The sequence below is a fragment of the Scyliorhinus canicula genome, chromosome 1 (assembly GCF_902713615.1).
Source record: "Scyliorhinus canicula chromosome 1, sScyCan1.1, whole genome shotgun sequence".
NCBI lineage: Eukaryota > Metazoa > Chordata > Chondrichthyes > Carcharhiniformes > Scyliorhinidae > Scyliorhinus > Scyliorhinus canicula.
In genome coordinates this window covers 183982992-184004295 of record NC_052146.1, presented here as the reverse complement: position 1 = coordinate 184004295, position 21304 = coordinate 183982992, and the positions used below count along the sequence as shown (strand labels likewise).

General features: G+C 44.0%; 1 protein-coding gene across 9 annotated transcripts in view; it reads left to right on the top strand.

Annotated features, from left to right (window-relative positions):
• LOC119970060 (mitogen-activated protein kinase kinase kinase kinase 3) overlaps positions 1 to 21304 on the top strand; it is a 354117-nt gene that overhangs the window by 226183 nt on the left and 106630 nt on the right. For 5 of the 9 annotated variants that reach the window (XM_038804084.1, XM_038804056.1, XM_038804041.1 and 2 more), the window contains exons 14-16: positions 4808 to 4866; positions 5523 to 5585; positions 20417 to 20475. In XM_038804084.1, coding sequence (XP_038660012.1) covers positions 4808 to 4866; positions 5523 to 5585; positions 20417 to 20475 — 181 coding nt within the window. The remainder of the gene's footprint in view (positions 1 to 4807; positions 4867 to 5522; positions 5586 to 20416; positions 20476 to 21304) is intronic. The other 4 variants (XM_038804101.1, XM_038804091.1, XM_038804065.1 and 1 more) reach the window with 1 other exon arrangement.

Genomic DNA, 21304 nt, shown 5'->3' with positions numbered 1-21304 from the left:
GTCTGTATCCTCCTGTAATCGAAGGCTATCCTCACTATTTACCACCCCATCCAATTTTCATATTATCCGTCAACTTACCGATCAACCCTCCTACATTCATATCTAAATCATTTATATACACCACAAACAGCAAGGGCCCCAACACTGATCCCTGCGGGACCCCAACACTGATCCCTGCGGGACCCCAACACTGATCCCTGCGGGACCCCAACACTGATCCCTGCGGGACCCCAACACCGATCCCTGCGGGGCCCCAACACCGATCCCTGTGGGAGCCCAACACCGATCCCTGCGGGAGCCCAACACCGATCCCTGCGGGAGCCCAACACCGATCCCTGCGGGAGCCCAACACCGATCCCTGCGGGAGCCCAACACCGATCCCTGCGGGAGCCCAACACCGATCCCTGCGGGAGCCCAACACCGATCCCTGCGGGAGCCCAACACCGATCCCTGCGGGAGCCCAACACCGATCCCTGCGGGAGCCCAACACCGATCCCTGCGGGAGCCCAACACCGATCCCTGCGGGAGCCCAACACCGATCCCTGCGGGAGCCCAACACCGATCCCTGCGGGAGCCCAACACCGATCCCTGCGGGAGCCCAACACCGATCCCTGCGGGAGCCCAACACCGATCCCTGCGGGAGCCCAACACCGATCCCTGCGGGAGCCCAACACCGATCCCTGCGGGAGCCCACTGGACACAGGCTTCCAGTCATAAAATCACCCCTCGACCATCACCCTCTGCTTCCTGACAGTCTGAGAATTCTGGATCCAATTTGCCAAATTTCCCATGGGCCTTTGCTATCAGTCTCACATGTGGCACCTTTTCAAAAGCCTTGCTGAAGTCCAAGTAGACAACGTCAAATGCATTCCCTGTCCTCGACGGGTAGCCGACTCCGCACGGCCGTGGTCCTATTGCTGAGCCCGGCGTCTCCAGTGAGATGGTGGAGAGATTCCCGGCTGCCGTGCTTTGGGAATCTCCATTTGGAGGGCGATGGGCACCCATTTAACCACGTCTTCGAAACTCTGGTGCTGGGCAGTCTGTTTCCAGTGTCGGCCGAAAAGGGGTGGTTCCCCCCGCCCTCCTCCCCCGCGGAGGGCCTGGATGTATCGTAGCTCCTGTTCCGATTGTGGTTCATCCTTGTAGTCTACTTACTTCATGGGCCAGCGAAGAGATATTTTCACCAGAAGGATGTGGATGCTTCAGAGAGGGTGCAGAAGAGATTTACCAGGATGTTGCCTGGTATGGAGGGCATTAGCTATGAGGAGCAGTTGAATAAACTCGGTTTGTTCTCACTGGAACGACGGAGGTTGAGGGGCGACCCGAGAGAAGTCTACAAAATTATATGGGGCGTAGATAGGGCGGATAGTCAGAGACTTTTTCCCAGGGTAGAGGGGTCAATTACTAGGGGGCATAGGTTTAAGGTGCGAGGGGCAAGGTTTAGAGGAGATGTACGAGGCAAGTTTTTTTTTTTTACAGAGGTTAGTGGGTGCCTGGAACTCGCTGCCAGAGGAGGTGGTGGAAGCAGGGACGATAGTGACGTTTAAGGGCCACCTTGACAAATACACGAATAGGATGGGAATAGAGGGATACGGACCCAGGAAGTGTAGAAGATTTTAGTTTAGACGGGTAGCATGGTCGGCGCAGGCTTGGAGGGCCGAAGGGCCTGTTCATGTGCTGTACTTTTCTTTGTTCTTTGTTTGTTCTAACCTTTGGGAACTAAGGGACAATTTAGGATGGCCAATTCACTTAACCTGCACATCTTTGGACTGTGGGAGGAAACTTGCATAGATACGGGGAGTATGTACAAACTCCAAACAGACAGTTACCCAAGGTCAGAATCGATCCTGGGAATCGATCCTGTGAGGCAGCAGTGCTAACCACTGCCACCCCAATGTCTGTTGGCCTTCATTGCCAGAGGACTTGAGTGCAGGAACAAGGATGCCTTACTGCAGCTGTACAGGGCCTGGGTGAGACCACATGTGGAGTATTGTGTGAAGTTTTGGTTTCCTTATCTGAGAAAGATTTACTTGTCATAGAGGGAGTGCAATAAAGGTTCACCAGCCTGATTCCTGGGTTGGCAGGATAGTTATATCAGCAGAGACTGGGCAAACTGGTCCTCTATTCAATAAAACTCAGAAGAATGAGAGGGGATCGATTTGAAACATATAAAATTCTGATGAGGCTGGACAGACTGGATGCAGATATGTTGTTTCCTCTGGCTGAGGTGTCTAGAACAAGGGGTCACAGTCTCAGGATACAGGATATGCCATTTAGGACAAATGAGGCAAAATGTTTTCATGCAGAGGTGGTGAACCTCTGGAATTCTCCACCACAGAAGACTGAAGGCCAAATGTGGGCAGCACGGTAGCGTTGTGGATAGCACAATCGCTTCACAGCTCCAGGGTCCCAGCTTCGATTCCGGCTTGGGTCACTGTCTGTGCGGAGTCTGCACATCCTCCCCGTGTGTGCGTGGGTTTCCTCCGGGTGCTCCGGTTTCCTCCCACAGTCCAATGATGTGCAAGTTAGGTGGATTGGACATGATAAATTGCCCTTAGTGTCCAAAATTGCCCTTAGTGTCGGTTGGGGTTACTGGGTTATGGGGATAGGGTGGAGGTGTTAACCTTGGGTAGGGTGCTCTTTCCAGGAGCCGGTGCAGACTCGATGGGCCGAATGGCCTCCTTCTGCACTGTAAATTCTATGAAATTACTGAATATATTTAATAAGGAAATAGGTAGATTTCTAGACTTTTAAGTGCCAAGGGGTATGAAGAGTCTGCTGGAGTATGGCATTAAGATGGAGAATCAGTCGTGATCATGTTGAATGGCATAAAGGCTGGAAAGACTGAATGACCTCCTCCTCCTATTTTCTCTGTTTCTATGCTGTGAGCCATCAGCAGTTGCAGAATTGTATTTTACTACAATCTGCAAGCTCATGGTCTAACATATCCCCATCTCTACCATTACCATCAAGCCAGAAATCAACCTTGGCACAATGAATGCAGAAAGGCTTGTAAGGAGCTGCATCGGGCATACTTATAAATTAGGTAATGACTTGGTGAACCTTCAACACTTGCGTGCCAAAGAGGGGAAGCAATATGCAGTAGACAGATCTGGTCCACTGATTGTGGGATCGCTTGGCTCTGAGCTCTGCTGTCCTGCCACATTAATTAGGGAATGGTTGTGGGCAATTAACTGGAGGAGGAGATTCCACAAATATCCCCAGCACGGTAGCATTGTGGATAGCCCAATTGCTTCACAGCTCCAGGGTCCTAGGTTCGATTCCGGCTTGGGTCACTGTCTGTGCGGAGTCTGCACATCCTCCCCGTGTGTGCGTGGGTTTCCTCCGGGTGCTCCGGTTTCCTCCCACAGTCCAAAGATGTGCAGGTTAGGTGGATTGGCCATGATAAATTACCCTTAGTGTCCAAAATTGCCCGTAGTGTTGGGTGGGGGTTATGGGGATAGGGTGGAGGTGTGGACCTTGGGTGGGGTGCTCTTTCCAAGAGCCGGTGCAGACTCGATGGGCTGAATGGCCTCCTTCTGCACTGTAAATTTATGTCAATGTCTAATGATGGGGGAGCTCAGCATGTCAGTGCAGAAGACGAGGCTGAAGCTTTTTCAATTATCTTCAGCCAGAAGTGCCGAGTGGGTAATTCATTTCGGCCTCCTCCTGATATCTCCAACATCATGATGCCAGTGTTCAGCAATTTGATTCACTTCAGTTCAGTAAATGGCTGAAGGCATTGGATACTGCAAAAGCTACGGACACTGACGATATTCCAACATAGTACTGAAGATTTGTGCTCTTGAACCAGCCACTCCAGCTACAATACTGGCATCTACCCAAACTGAAAGTAAGCTTTGTTGAAGCAAAAGCAAAATGCTGCAGATGATGGAAATATAAAATGAGTGAAAAAGGAGAGGATGGGAAGAAGAATAAAAGGGAAGATCTGTGAAAGGATGGAAGATGAGAGAGCATAAAGAAAAAAACTGTACTAAACCACTGTGTCACCAAACTGCCTGTTCAATATGTATAAAATTCTATGAAAAGTATTGTAGCTGCTGGTTAGACTGCATTCAAAGTGTAAAGACCTTTCTTGCACTCAGAGGAAGGCTTGCATCTGTATAGAGCATTTTGTGTCCGTCCGACATCTCAAAGCGCTTTATAGTCAATTTAGTAATTTGAAGTAGTGTTGTTGCAATGCAGGAATTGCGGCATACTGTGTGGAGAGCTAGCTTCCACAAACAGCAACGTGATAGTTGCCAGATAATCTGTTTTTGTGATGTTGATTGAAGGACAGATATTGGCATGGATACAGAGAGTAAATTCCTTGCTCTTTGGAATAATGTCTTGGGTTCTATTACATCTACCTGAACTGGCAGATGGGCCTTTGGTTAAATGTCTAATCTGAAAGACTCCCTCTTTCAGCATTCCCTCAATCCTATTTTGGAGTGTCAGCCACGAGATAATCTAATATTCCATTATTGGACTTTGACAAACAAGAGATTGAATTCATGATGGGGAGAAAATAAGGTGGCTTTAAATTACGCAACATAATAAAAGAAACGTTTTGCAGATAACTTGTGGAATTGTAAGGTAATTAAAAGTGTGTGTGTGGATATCAGCCTGTTTTAAGTGAAGTGCAAAGTTCAACCCGGAGATTTTGCCGCAAATGACGTATATAAGCCCTTTTTGAAAAATATGCCTTGTGCTTTGGCTGTAATGCAAGAAGTTTTCAAATATAGAATTGAACTGCAGTTGTAGTTTTCTAATTTGAATAATGATCTTAATTTTAATTTATCTTCAGTTGGACAAATAAAATTTGATCCACCGATGCGGAAAGAAACGGAGCCTCATCATGAACTTGTAAGTAAGGTATTCTTGTCCCACTTGGATTTCTTCTTCTAAAAAAGCTTATACCAAATAAACATTCTGGAAAATGGCAGATTACTAGATTCACAAGTGTACTGTTATTTGAAATGTTTAAATGCAGTTTATCACAGATCTTAACTGATGGGAAGAATTTGAGTTTCTCAGGAACTTGTTCTGGGTTGATATTCAGCTGCAAACTCAAGATGGTGACAAAAAATAATCTCTTCAACTGTTTATTCCCATGTATGTCAAGCAGTGCAAATTTACACCAAATTTAGTTCTACAGGTTTATTTTTAAGGTGCAATCCAAATAAAGGAAGTGCATACTGCCTAATCCTGTTTAGTGGTATATTTCCTGATGTTTACTTACAACTTGAGAAGCAGTTTCTACTTTCAAATATGATAAGTCATGTTCAAAATATTATTCAGTGTCATTTCTACAAAATTAGAACTAAATGAGCTTTGATTTAGAAATATCCAGCTTTTCCCTCAAATGTAAATAATGCAAGTCTTTGGTCCTAAGTATTGGTACAGCCTCTGGTAGTAGGATAGTAATATTCAAGACAAACCAACTAAAAAATGCTTTCCCTTGCTTTGTTTCTTGGGCTTGATATAAGTAACGGGTTTTCTGGTCTTTATCTGCTGAACAGCCCAACTGTGATGATTTTTTGGACATTTCAGAAGAGATATACTACACAGCAAGACCTAATCTGGTATTTTTTAATATTTCTGTCTGTCATTTTCAGGTGTCTTTCTTTCCTGTCAATCATTACCTCTTAAATCTTGATCCTGTCTTTTGTGATTCTTTCATAGGACATGCAAGGCAAAAAAACCTGTTCAATTACTATTGTGCAATTCTTCAGCTTTATTTTGCAACTGCTGAAATCTTTATAGACTGGATAATTGGGATTTGCATTTGGGAATTTCCAAATTCTTGTATTACCATGCTTATTTATTGTATAATTTTAACACTCCCATTGTATTGCATCAGTGATCTCTACTTTATGGTCTTGTTTTGATACATTGAGAGGAAAAACCAATCTACTTGTATGGGAAGATGTTGCAAGCAGTAAACACATAATATATGCTGAAAGCATCTTTTGCTGGCTTGTATTTCCTTTTTTTGTCTTCACAAGAATGAATCAGATTTATTAACTAGGAAACAACAACAACTCAGTCATGTAGTGCCTTTAACATCCTAGAATGCACCTAGGTGCTTCACAGGACTATTGCCAAACAAAATAGAAATATTAGGATAGATGATCAAAACTTGATCAAAGAGGTGGGTTTTATGGAGCACCATAAAGGAGGAGGGTGAGGCTAAGATATTGAAGGAAAGATTTCCAGAGTTCGAGAGCAGCTGAGACACGGCCAACAATGGACAAGTGTTTAAAATGAGGGCAGTGCAGGAGATTGTAATAAGTGGAGCGCAGAGATCTCTGAAGGATGGAGAAGGTTACAGAGTTAGGAGAAGTGAGGCAGTGGAGGAATTTGAAAACTGAAACGAGAATAAGAAATTTGAAATTGAGTTGTTGCCAAAATGGGAGCCAACATACATTGATGAACACAGGACCGATGAATGAGTGGGACTTGATGCAAGCAGCAACTAGGATAAATACAGCAGAGCCTTGGATGAGCTCAAGTTTATGTGATGCAGAAAATGAGAGTTATGGGGATTGCTTTGTTAGCCAGGGAATGGATGGTTGTTTGAGCAGCAGGTGAGCTGAGGCAGGGGTGAAGCCTGATGCTGTTAAGGAGTTTAATTAAAATAGGATTCCTTGGTGTTTGAATAGATCAGAGGCTTATTTTGGGGTCAAGTATAACACCAAGTTTGTAAGAGCTCTGCCTCAAACAGTTGCCAGGGAGAGAGATGGTGTTTGTGCCAGTAAATTCGGGAGCTTGTTTTCTTTTCTGGTGACAGATATGAACTCAAAAGATGATCGATAAATTAAACAATTTAAAATGTAGACTTCTAAGCCTTATTAGTGAATTGTTACATTGATGTGGAAAGGTGACATAAGGCATCTGGAAATTAGTAGAAATTTGAATGCTGTCATATCTCCGCATTAATCCTAGCTAATTCTAATGTAATGTTTGTTCATGTGCATTTAACAGTCCATTTAACAGTTTTGTGATTTCACAAGAGTATTTCAGTACTGCTACATAACTGTTGATGAGTGGAGCTGCTGAATAAAACACCTACTGGTTATATAACATCCATTCTTGTTTAAGATCACATTGATAAACATCATGCGTACAAGTCAGTGGAGTATGTGTCGAGCAGAATTGGAGTTAATGTTTCGGGCAATGATCTTTCATTGGATCTGGGAAAGGTTAGGAAGGTGAAAAGGGACTGGGTGGGAAGAACAAAAGGGAAGCCAGAAGAGATTAAATGATTTAAAACATGTTAGTTGTACAGGGTCCAATGGAGTGGTAATGGGACAAGAAAAGAAAGAAATAGAAAGGGGTGGAACGTGGCACAGTGGTTAGCACTACTGCCTACGGCGCTGAGGACCTGGGTTTGAATCCCGGACCTGGGTCACTGTCCGTGTGGAGTTTGCACGTTCTCCCCGTGTCTGTGTGGGTTTCACCCCCGCAACCCAAAGATGTGCAGGTTAGGTGAATAGGCCACGCTAAATCGTGCCTTAATTAAAAAAAATAACAATTGGATACTCTAAATTTAAAAAAAAGAAAGAAATAGAAGATGTTCCTAGAGAAAATGTGACTGGCAGAATGGTGAGCAGCTGCCATCGAAAACTGAAAACAAGGGCAAGACTGAAACATGCAAACAAAAGGAAACAAAGTGGGGCAGAGAATACGGACTGAAATTGTTTAACTCTTTAGTCTGAAAGGCTGCCTAATCAAAAGATAAGGTGCTGTTCCCTGAGTTTACATTGAGCTTCATTGGAACACTGCAGTCTTTTTATTTCAGATTTGCTGCACTGCATTATTTTGCTCATCTATATTCCAAACTTTACCCACGATCAATTGAGTGCTTAATTTTGATTTTGGGATGTGGCCATCGCTGCTGGGTCAGCATTTGTTGCCCATCCCTAATTGCCCTTGAGAAAGTACTAGTGAGCTGCCTTCTTGAGCCATTACAGTCCATGTGGTGTAGGTACACCCACAGTGATTATTTAAAAAAAATCTTTATTGTCACAAGTAGCCTTACATTAACACTGCAAGGAAGTTACTGTGAAAAGCCCCTAATTGACACATTCCGGCGTCTGTTCGGGTACATGGAGAGAGAATTCAGAATTCTCAGCTGGTTGGGGAATTGGACACGTGCTGCTTCATAGAATTTATCATAGAATTTACAGTGCAGAAGGAGGCCATTCGGCCCATCGAGTCTGCACCGGCTCTTGGAAAGAGCACCCTACCCAAGGTCAACACCTCCACCCTATCCCCATAATCCAGTAACCCCACCCAACACTAAGGGCAATTTTGGACACTAAAGGCAATTTAGCATGGCCAATCCACCTAACCTGCACATCTTTGGACTGTGGGAGGAAACCGGAGCACCCGGAGGAAACTCACGCAGACACAGGGAGAATGTGCAAACTCCGCACCGACAGTGACCCAAGCCGGAATCAAACCTGGGATCCTGGAGCTGTGAAGCAATTGTGCTATCCACAATGCTACCGTGCTGCCTCACCGTGCTGCGGACCTTGTTCTGCATCACAAACCAGCTGTCTAGTCCACTGAGCTAAACCAGCCCCAGATTATCATAGATCATAGAATTTACAGTGCAGAAGTTTCAGCCCATCGAGTCTGCACCACCCCTTGGAACGAGCACCCTACTCAAGCCCATGCCTCCACCCTAACCCCGTAACCCCACTTAACCTTTTTGGACACTAAGGGCAATTTAGCATGGCCAATCCACCTAACCTGCACATCTTTGTACTGTGCGAGGAAACTGGAGCACCCAGAGGAAACCCACGCACACGCGGGGAGAACGTGCAGACTCCGCACAAACAGTGACTCAAGCCGGGAATCGAATCTCGGACCCTGGATCTGTGATGCAACTGTGCTACCGTGCTTACCCTGATGTTGGGGTGTGAGTTCCAGGATTTTGACCCAGCGACAGTGAAGGAGCGGTGATATATTTCCAAGTCAGGATAGTGAGTGGCTTGGAAGGGAACTTCCAAGTGGTGGTGTTCCCATGTATCTCCTGCCCTTGTCATTCTAGATGGTAGTGGTCATGGGTTTAGAAGGAGTGATATCTGCAGTGCATCTTGTAGATGGTACACACTACTGCTACTATGCGTCAGTACTGGAGTGACTAAATGTTTGTGGAAAGGTTAGCAATCAAGCAGGCTGCTTTGTCCTGGAAGGTGTTGAGCTTCTTGAGTGTTGTTGGAGCTACACTCACCCAGGCAAGTGAGGAGTATTCTATCACACTTCTGACTTATGCCTTGTGAAGTTGTGTGGTGGTCACTCCTACCAATACTGTCATGGACAGGCAGGTCGGTGAGGATGAGGCCTGGTATGTTTTTCCACCTTATTGGTTCCCTCACTACCTGCCGCAGACCTAATTTAGCAGCTATGTCTTTTAGAGCTCGGTCAGTAATGGTGCTACCGAGACATTCTTGGTGATGGATATTTATGTCCCCCATCCAGAGTACATTCTGTGCCCTTAATGCCCTCAGTACTTCCTCCAAGCGGTGTTCAACATGGGGCACTTTTGATTCGTCAACTGACAGTGGACAGCATGGGTAGCATGGTGGTTAGCATAAATGCTTCACAGCTCCAGGGTCCCGGCTGAGTCACTGTCTGTGCGGAGTCTGCACGTCCTCCCCGTGTGTGCGTGGGTTTCCTCCGGGTGCTCCGGTTTCCTCCCACAGTCCAAAGATGTGCGGGTTAGGTGGATTGGCCATGCTAAATTGCCCGTAGTGTCCTAAAAAGTAAGGTTAAGGGGGGGGGGGGGGTTGTTGGGTTACGGGTATAGGGTGGATACGTGGGTTTGAGTAGGGTGATCATTGCTCGGCACAACATCGAGGGCTGAAGGGCCTGTTCTATGTCTATGACTATATGTCGTAATCAGTAGGAGGTTTCCTTGCCCATGTTTGATCTGAAGCCAAGAGACTTCATGGGATCCAGAATCAAGATTGAGGACTCCCAGGGCAACTCCCTCCCGACTGTATACCACTATGCTGACACCTCTGCAGGGTTTGTCCTGCTCGTGGGACTGGACTCAACAAGGGATGGTGGTGGTGGTGTCTGGAATGTTCTGTAAGATACGATTCTGTGAGTATGACGTTGTCAGGTTGTTGCTTGAATAGCCTGTGAGACAGCTCTCCTAATTTTCGCACAAGTCCACTGATGTTAGTAAAGTGTACTTTGAAAGGTCAATGTACTATATGCGCAGCCAGACCGATGCACCTGACTCGTTTTGGCCAATATATATTGACCACCGTGTGGCATGGTGGCGCAGTGATTAACACTGCTGCTTCACAGTTGCAGGGACCCTGGTTCGATTCCGACCTTGGGTGACTGTCTGTGTGGAGTTTGTACGTTCTCCCCATGTCTGCATGGGTTTCTTCCGGTTTCCTCCCACGGTCCAAAGATATGCAGGTTAGGTGGATTGGTCATGCTAAATTGTCCCTTGGGGTCCAAAGGTTCGGTGGGGTTACGGGGTAGGGTGGGAGAGTGGGCCTAGTTAGGGTGCTCGTTTGGAAGGTCGGTGCAGACACGATGGGTTTAATGGCTTCCTTCTGCACTGTGGAGATTCTATGATTCTATTCTATGATTACAATCGACTATTACAGAGCAGCGATCAAGGAAACCAGATTGCACTATCGTCCATTTGAGGGATACGGAACTTGACAAAATGTCATCACAGCTCAGATTTTACAAATTGGTGTCTTCACCTTGTACTGTATGATACAGTTTATGGGTACATTCTGTGCTTTTAGGCAGAAAATTTACTGGAGTGACTAGCTTGGTATCTCTTCATTCACCTGAGGAAGGAGCAGTGCTCTGAAAGCTCGTGTTTGAAACAAACCTGTTGGCATTTAACCTGGTGCTGTAAGACTTCTTACTTGGTTCGAAGGCAGCCTTTCTAACATTTGGGAGGTTACAACTAGAGACCCTGGATTTTGTGAGAACATAATACAAAAAAAAAACTTGGAAGTGGTGGCTGGGCTCGATAGGTTGCTAACTTAGCAGTGGCCATGACTGAAGAAAATTGGGAAATCTCAAGTAACTGTTTGTGAAAAGGGCTAGTCAGATTTGCTAGATTAAATTTCATATGTCTAATTTGGATTCAATGGTTGGCCCCCAATTTGATTGAGGCATCTTTTGAGATCGCAAGTCTTATGTGAATTCCTCCTGGTTTCATAAAAGTGGAAATAGCTACAGTTTTACCAATGTTATTTTCCCCTTGAATGGAGGGTGACCAATCTGATGAAAACATTGTTAAATAAATCTACATCCATTTTAAACAACAATCCAAAGTATCAAACAAGAAACTGTGCTTGTTCTGTAAGGAAAAAGTGAATTTTGAAATTTTTATTCAGCAGACTCCTAAACTATTCTAACACTAAGTAAGCATGGTACAAAGCAAACAAATTAAAGCAATGATTCACGCAGTGCTAAATGGTATTGAAGAGGTTTGTTTAACCCACTACTATATTAAAGAGAAGCTGTAGGTCACTGGTGGCACATAGAATTTAATACATTTCCTGATGTGATTTAATGTTCCAGGAATGCTTTATTTAAAGGGGACAGCAGCAAACATTCAATGGCATTACATTTATAGAATTATTGCTCCTGTATTTCTCAAATATATTGCTGCTAACCTTGACTGTTGCCGGATCCAGGGAAATTCTTATTCCTTTGGACTGTCTGACATTGACAACAAAACAAACACTAATAATAGACCTAATAAGGTCAGAACAGTCATTTTTTTGTTATCCATTACCATTTGTAAATTTAATTCTGATCCCTCGGGCTATCTTCCTTCCCATTTTCTGTGTCCTGCATTTGTTTTATCTTTAGTTTTATTTATTTTTTACTTCAGTTACCCTTTAACCTGGTTTGTTTTCAGGATAAATATATTTAACAATCTAGTGTTTTCCTCCTGGCTCTTTTAAGAAGGAAGCCACTGCAAAAGGTTGGATTTTCACTGACTGAAAATACTCAAACGAGCGGTATTTTTTCAACCAGTTGAAATATTGAGGACATGTTTGGACATATTGTGATACCTTCAGGCTGATCTCTGATGCATTAAATCCTTAAGAACTACTGACAGATGAATATACTAACTTGCGGCTCTTGGAGGCTCATGTCCAGAGGTGTAAATATGTTGATTGCAAATTGAGGGTTAGCACTTCAGTGAGTCTTCACCATACAGTAGTTAGTGTTTTGATGCTGTTAAATATCACCATCAGGAAAGAATAGGATTGGGTTTGAATGTGATGCGTCATCTAGTTGAATAACATGCTAACACACTGTCTAATCTAATTTGGATAAGGCATAAAAGTTAACCAAACCCCATGAAACCATACACTGACAAGCAGGTGGATCATTACAGATGTTGGGGAGATAGTTGGAGAGGGAAACTTTGGGGAAAAGGGACTGGGGAAAAAGAAGGCTGAATGCAACATAATGTTGAAAAATAAATAACATTTCGGTTAAATTTGGGCACACGCTTTCCATACAATCTCCATCCTGAAACTTAATTTGTTGGCTGTTTGAGGTCATGAAGACTAAAATTAGTAAGGACCCTTGTGTAGGAATGTATGCAAATGTGAAAGGTTGAGTTCATGTTAGCTACGATCTGCTTTGTGATTTCATTTTGATTCCATTGGAGTACACTCCAATTATATGCTTCCTTATATCCCCTTAAGAATGAAGTATTGCTTAAGGTGCAGGCTTGCTTGTTTCTCGTCAAGTACTTCAAAATGATCTCTATTAATGACCTTTTGTGATGATCTAGAAATGTAGCTCATAGCTGGGCAGTAATGTTTTGTGGCTGAAAATGGCAGGACAGTTGGGATAATTTCTTTGGCATTTTCCCCAACGTTTTCCCTTTAACTGGCTTTTCCTGTTTTAATCAGCAGCATGTTAATGCTCGTGATCTGGATCTTTCAACGCAGCAAAGACTGAATTGGTTATTGTAAGAGTTAATTGTCCAGACAAAGCCCACTCTAGTCTGCAGCATGTGACAATTAGAGCTCGAGCTTAATTGCCACAAAAATAAAAACCTTGATTTATAAAGTGCCTTTCATGTGACCTGACCTGATAATAAGAAATAGGAAGAGGAGTAGGCTGTTTGGCCCCTCAAGCCTGCTCCACTATTCAATAGGATCATGGCTGACCCACATTTCTAACGTTCACTTTCCTGCTCTTCCCCATGACCCTAGATTCCCTTACTATCAAGAATCTTTCTCAGCCTGAAACACACACAAGGGGCGCGATTCTCCGCACTCACAACGGTGCGGAGAATAGCGTGGCTCGTAAAATTTTACGGCCACGCTCGTCCGACGCCCTCCCGCTATTCTCTCCCCCCCCCCCCCCCAGCCCGACTCCCGATACGAATCGCTGCCGCCATTTTTTTACGGCCAGCAGCGATTCTCAGCTGATCGATGGGCCGAGTTCCTAGCCCTTTACGGCTGTTTTTACGAACGGCAAACACACCTGGTCTGGCCGTTCGTAAAAACGGCCGTAAACTCTCGATTTTTAAAACCATGGCACCGATTGGCACGGCAGTACCACGGCCGTGCCAAGGGTGCCATGGGCCCGCGATCGGTGGGCACCGATCGCGGGCAGCGGGCACAATGCCCGTGCACTCTTTGTCCCTCCGCCGCCCCGCTGTATCACTTCGCGGGGCGGCTGAGGGGCATCCCGGCCCGCGCATGCGCGGGTTTCGCGCAAATGCGCGATGACGTCATCCGCGCATGCGCGGGTTGGAGTCTTCCAATCCGCGCATGCGCGGCTGACGTCATATGACGCGTCAGCCGGCGCTAACTCTGGCAAGCGGGCTTAACGAAATTCGTTAAGCCCGCGATGCCGGAGTTTAGGGCGTCGGGATGCTAGCCGCGACCGGGGACCAGAATCGGTTCCCGGTCGGGAAGGGGGGGGCTGGCGTCAAACCCGCCCGGATTTGACGCCAGCCTTACGATTTCTCCCCATATGGGAGAATCGCGCCCAAGGTCTCTCATCTCTGAGGCAAGTAGTTCCAAAGACACTCAACCCTCTGAGAGAATAAATTCCTCCTCAACCCTTTTATTCTGAGACTATGCCCTAGGTCCTAGACTTTCCCATGAAAGGAATCATCCTCACAACAGTTACCCAGTTGAGCCCCTTATGAATCCTATATATTTTAATGAGATCACCTCTCATTGTTCTAAATTCCCATGAGTAGAGTCCCAACCTGTTTAACCTTTGCTCATGATACAATCCTCCATACAGCGGATGATTCTAGTGAAAGTTTTCTGAGCTGCCTCGACCAAAATAATATCGTTCCTTAGTTAAGGGGACCAAAACTGCGCACACTGCTCCAGATGTGACCTTGCCAGTACCTTGTACTGTTACAGCAGGACTTTCCTCCTGTTATACTCCAACCCCATTAAAATCAGGGCAACATTCCATTAGCCTTCCTGATTACCTGCTGCACCTGTGTGTTAGTGTTTTGTGCACAAGTACCCACAGGTCTCTCTGTTTTCAGCTTTCTGCAATTTTTCTCCATTTAAATAATACTTTGTTCTTTTGTTCTTCTTTCTAAAATGAGCAACTTCACATTTTCCCACGTTATACTCCCATTTGCCAACTTTTTGCCCACTTAATCAATCAATATCTCTTTTGCAAACTGTATCCTTCTTGCAACTTGCCTTTCCACCTATTTTTGTGTCGTCTGCAAATTTTGCTACACTACATTAATTTCCTTCCTTCAAGTCATTAATATATTTTGTAAACAGTTGCAGTCCCAGCACTGATCTCCACTGGGTACAGGTCGGCAACCTGAAAAAGAGCCCCTTATCCCCACTCACTGTTTCCTGCCCATTAGCCAATTCGCTACCCATGCCAATATGCTAGCTCCATGGGCTCTTTCTTATGACTTAACCTTGAGGTACCTTGTTGAACACCTTCTGAAAGTCCAAATACAACACATCTATTGGTTCCTCTCTATCCACTCTGGTTGCGGCTTCCTTGAAAAACTCTTAATAAAATAGCCAGACACGATTTCCCTTTCATGAAGCCATGCTGACTCTGCTTAATTAGATTATGCTTTTCCAAATGTGCTGCTATTACTTCCTTAATAATTTATTCCAACATTTTTGCAACAATAGATGTTAAGGTATCCCTTTTTGACTAGGGGTGTCACACTGGCAGTTTTCCAATCTTCTGATACTTCTCCCAATTCCAAGAACTTTTGGAAAATTACACTCAATGCATCCACTACCTCTAGCTACTTCTTTTCGGATCCTAGGATGCAAGTGTTATGACACCCTGGGCCAGTGCACGGTCAATTCCAGCCCCACAGGCCCTGGAGTCCCTACAGAAATCAATTAATCAATGATTTGTATAAAATTTGCAGACTCTTTGGCCCTTGACTGCTCAATAAGGCATAGCCACCAGGTTTGTAAATTGAACACAATAACTGTTTATTTTAAACAGAAACAAAGTTGAAATATGCAATAATCATAACAGAATAGCAGCCAGCTTGTCATCAACCCCCACCCTCCCCTTTGTACCATCCTGTCCTCTCCCCAAACACACAAAAGACATAGAAACACAGAGGAAGGGTTAAAATAAGAGGAATTAAGATGAAAAGAGAGAGCCCTTGCTTCTGATGTTGGTGCCTTTGCAGCAGGCTGTCCTTCCAGGATGGGGAGTGATTGAAGTCATCAGTGGACTGCTAGTGGAGATCCTCTGGCAGGAACATTCAATCAGTACTCTCAGACAGTAGAATTTCCTCTGGCGAGTCACTTTAACCATGTTAATCTGGGTCTTCACTGAAAGTATCCGCCTCAGGCCTGTTCTAGTATTAACACTTTGTCTCCCCTTAAATTCATTTCTCAGCCTGCATTTTTGATTTTATCCAGTCTCACTAGAATGTCCTCCAGCTTTACTTAATCAAACATCCATCAGGATGTTTCAAAGAGTTGTATGTTTACAGTGAGGGAGAAACTCAAAGAGCCTCCTTCAGTTCTGAGTTCAAAAACAAAACTGGAAACACAATCTCAAAGAGGAGAGAACATTCCAGAGAAAAACCGGACCAAGCAGCACAATCCAGTGATGAGGCCCGATAATTCGGGTCAGGCCATTGGCCGACAGCTAAACCCATCAAGGAGTGTCCGCATTGATCGCCCTGGAATCTGCTGACCTGAAATGTAAATAGCTCTATGTAACCTGCCTTGCCTTAGGATTATAGGTCAACCCTTAGTTTACCAGCCACTCAAATTAAAGATGAAGTCCATCTTAAAGGCATAGGGGCATAATTATCCATGTACACAAATTGAAATAGCCAAAGGAATAATGGGAATTAAAAGGAAAAAAGGGGAATAGAGCGCGATTAAATAGGAGGATCCCACACAAATCATCAGAGTCAGCGGGCGTATCTGCCTTTAACCCCATTAGTTTGTCTAATACTACTTCACTAGTGATGGTGATGGTATTTAAATCCTCCCCCTGTATTCTTTAGTTTTAATGGGATGTTTGAAGCATCTTCCACCATAAAGATTAATGCAAAATATCTGTTTAACTCTTCTGCCATTTTCTTCCCCATAACTATCTCCCCAGATTAATATTCTGGGGCCTATTTCACTTGTATCTCTTCCTTATTATTTATTTAAAGAGCCTGTTATTGTCAGTTTTTATAATCCTTGTTAATTTGCTCTCATAGTTTTTTTCCTCCCTCTTTATTATCATTTTAGTCCTCCTTTGCTGGACGCTGAGTTTATCCCAATCTTCAGGATATCGCTATCTTTTGCCTCCTTATATGTTTTTTCTTTCAACTAAATACTCTCCTTAACTTCCTTGGTTAGCCATAGCTGGTTTATCCCTCTCTTCAAATCATTCATTCTTACTGGATATATTTTTGCTGAGAGTCATGAATTACCCCCCAAATGTCTGGCGCTGCATGTTACTGTCTTTCCAGCTAATCTATCTGCCCAGTCCACTTTAGCGAACTCTATCCTCATTTCATTGTAATTTCCTTTAAGTTAAATAAAGTTGTTTCTGACCACGTTTCTCACTCTCAAGCTGAATATTAAATTCTTTCATGTTATGATCACTACTTCCAAGGGGATCTTTTACTCTCCCCATTACCAGATCCAAGATCGCCTGTTCTCTGATTCGCTTCATGACATACTGCTCCAGGAAACTATCCTGAATGAACTCTTATGAATTTGTTGCCGTAGCTACCCTTTCCAACTTGATTAACCCAATCAACATGAAGATTAAAGCCATCCATAATTATAGCTCCATTCCTTTTACATGCTCCTCTTTTGTTGATTTGTACATTTTCCTACAGTGTGGTTACTGTTTAGGGAGCCATACACAATTCCGACCAATGTCTTCTTTCTGTTGCTGGTTTTTACTTCCATCAAAATGGACTCTACATCATGCAAGCCTAGATCGTCTCACACAACTGTCCTCATTTAATCTCTTATTAAGAGTGCCATCCTTTTCCTTCCCTCATGTCCTTTCAAAAGATTAAATATCCCTGAATGTTAAGCTCCTAGTTTTCATCTCCTTGTACCCATGTCTCCATAATGGCGAAGAAATCATATCCATTAATCGAGATTTATGCTGCCAGTTTGTTCGCCTTAATCCGAAGATACAAAGCCTTTAGGTTGCCTTTTGCTATTTTTAATCATGCAAATTTTCCTTTGTACTGTGGCCCTATTTGCCTTTCGACCTTGATTGCCCTGTATACGGTTGTATTTTACTGTTTTCTGTTTTATTGCTGTCTTGCTATTCTTTCCCTCGCACTCTGCTTGGGTTCCCATCCCCCTGCCATTCTAGTTGAAACCACACCAGCAAACACTTGCCCTCGGACATTAGTCCCGATCCTGCCCAAGTGTAACCCGTCTAGTTTATATTGGTCCCATCTCCCCCAGAACCGGTCCCAATGTCCTAAGAATCTGTAAGTGTCCCCCTGCACCATGTTTCCAGCCACATATTCATGTGTGATAGTCTGCTATTTCAAATCTGACAAGCACGAGGCACTGGTTGTAATCCTGAGATCATTACATTTGATGTCTACTTTTCAACTTAGTTCTTAACTCCCTATTTTTGGCTTTTAGGACCTCATCCATTTTTTTCTGCTGTGTCGTAGTACCGATATATACCACGACCACTGATCGTTCATCTTCCCTCTTCCATAATCATAGATATCATAGAATTTTGCAGTGCAGAAGGAGGCCATTTGGCCCATCGAGTCTGCATCGGCCCTGGGAAAGGACACGCTACCCAAGCCCACACCTCCACCCTATTCCCATAACCCAATAACCCTACCCAACCTTTATGGACTCACTAAGGGTAATTTAGCATGGCCAATCCACCTAACTTGCACATCTTTGGACTGTGGGAGGAAGCCAGAGCACCCGGAGGAAACCCACACAGACACGGGGAGAACGTGCAGACTCCGCACAGACTGTGACCCAAGCGGGAATCGAACCTGAGATCCTGGAGCTGTCAAGCAACCGTGCTAACCACTGTGCTACTGTTCTGCCCACTCCTGGAACCACTCTGAGACACCCTTGGTCCTAGTAGCAGGGAGGTAACATGCCATCTTGGAGTTTTGTTTGCAACCATAGAAACACCTATCTATTCCCCTTGCAATTGAATCCCCTATAACTATTGCATTTCCACACTTTTTAATACTCCCCTGTGCAGCAGAACCAACTGTGGCGCATCGATATTGGCTGTTGCTGTTTTCCCGTGAGAGGCCATTCCCCTCAACAGTATCCAAAGCGGCATATCCGTTTTGCAGGGAATTAGCCACAGGCGATTCCTGCGCTGTCTGCCTAGTCCTCTTGTTCTGCCTGGTGGTCACCCATTTTCCTTCCTGCCTGCGAGCTCTTAGCCTGCAGGGAAGCCACCTCTCTCTATGTGCTGTCCATGATACTTTGCACGTCTTGGATGTTCCACAGTGTCCCCAGCCACTGCTCCAGCTCCGAAACCCAGACTTCCAAGAGCAGAATTAGAGACACTTCCTGTACACGTGCTGGTCCTGAGCAGTGGAATTGTTCCTGGCTTCCCACATGGAGCATGAGAAGGGCATCATAACTTGCTGCTCTCCTGTTATAATGTACACCTTTATATTAAACTTTTGGAAGATGCTTAATATCAGATTATATCCAGTTCGCTGAGGCCCATCTTCTCTGCTCCCTTGCTACTACAGTGCCCTTTCAAACTATCACCTGCAAAATACCTCACAGACTATAAGTGATAAAGGTAGTCAATACTTACCTGACCATACCCTCTACTTAACAATCAGCTCCCTCTCCTGTCACCTCTATTGCTGCAGCAGGGAAGACAACTCTCTCAAAATTCAAGAATTTGAAAGCCAAGAAAAAATAAGCATCTTTTCCTCTTCTGACCCGAATTCCCACAGTGCTCAAAATTCACGATACCCACTCTAACTCTGGCTGTGTCTCACTCAAGACGTATTCTCTACCACTGCTCGTGAGCAAAGCTCCTTGAACCTGTGAAGTATTTTGAAGTGCAGTCATTGTTGTAATGTGGGAAATATGGTAACTGACAGCAAGACCCTGCAAAGAGTACGGAAATGAATGAACAGATAATCCTAATGTACCTGTTGCACGTACAAAACCACCATAATCAGCAGAAAACCTGCCTAGCTCTTGGGTGAGTTGAAAAGGATAGAATACAGGTACATGAACGCATGTTGTTGATTAAGATTGAAGTGTTCCTGATTGAATCATCATGATGGGGAAAGTGTGCTTAGAGTGCAAATTATGTCAATAATTGACGACTTCTTGAAGTTCATCTGAACAACATGCCATATCTTAACTGTTTCACATAAATTACTGAAAAACAAATTTACTGAATCTGCCAATGAATTGTTAGGAGAATTCTAATAGCTGCCAAATTTGGGACTTGCGGATAGAAACCCTACAGTGCAGAAGGAGGCCATCTGGCCCATGAGTCTGCACCGACCCTCCGAAAGAGCAGTCTTCCTCGGCTCACTCCTTCCCTACTCTTGTAACCCCACGCATTGATCATGGCTAATCCACCTAACCTGCACATCTTTGGACTGTGGTAGCAAACCAGAGCACCTGGAAGAAACACTGCAGACATAGGGAGAATGTGCAAACTCCACACAGTCACCTAAGGCCGGAATTGAACCCAGGTCCCTTACACTATGATGCAGCAGTACAAACCACTGTGCCACCGTGCTGACTAGTTTCTATGCTTCACCAAACTTCTTGCAAATCTATCCTGTCTAAAACTGAATCATTCTTCCATTTTATTGTCTTAAAGCTTTTATGTAAAGTGGCTTTATGTTTACCGTAATAATTGATGTGAATCATGTATTTGCAACATGTCTCTGCTTTCTTTTAACTTGCAGGATCTACAGCTAGAGTATGGCCAAGGACTGCAGAGCAGTTATTTATTAGGTGGAAATAAGTAAGCATTTTACAGCTGATTCTGCTTGCTTTTAATTTTACTGAAATGCATGCTTTGCTCGTCTAAATGATCTTATATTGGGTAGTAAAAATTATTTAGAAATGTTATGACGTTACATATCAAAAAATAGGATAGTATTTGCCTTTTCAAACTTTCGGCTTTAGAGGTATGAACATCAAAGATTAAATTACGTGTAAATCATGTATTTTTAAAATCACCAACATGTAACAAAGTAATCAGCTGTGTTTTCATATTGCCTGTTGGTAGAATACTGAAACAAACTCGTATTTGTAGAACCCAAAGTGCTTCACAATCAATAGATTATTTTTGAAGTGTAGTCACTTGTACTGTGTCAGCTGTTAGTCAGTTTAAGAATGGCAATGTCCCACAAACATCAGAAAGATAAATGACCAGTGTTATCTATTTCGAAGTCATTAGCCAGGAACAAATTCCTCTATTGTTTGAATGGTACTTTGAGATTTTCTATAACCACCGAAAGGCAAAGGAGGATTGATTTGATGTCTCATCTGAAAGATGGTACCAATGACGATGAAGTGCTACTATGTGCACATACTTTTCGTACTGAAATTCTGGGGTGGATCTTGATGTAACAAGCTCAGCTGATTTAGAATTGTAACCTGTTGCAGAGTGTGGGAGAGCAACAATTTCACTATGATGAACACTTATATGATGCCTAAAGTGTACTACTTGTAAATAACATGTTGATAGTTAATTGAAGTGAGTAATCTGTACATAGTCTCGAACTGGTTTTGAGTAAGTCACGCCAGTGAAAAACTAATTACATCATTCCATTATACCTGATACTTGT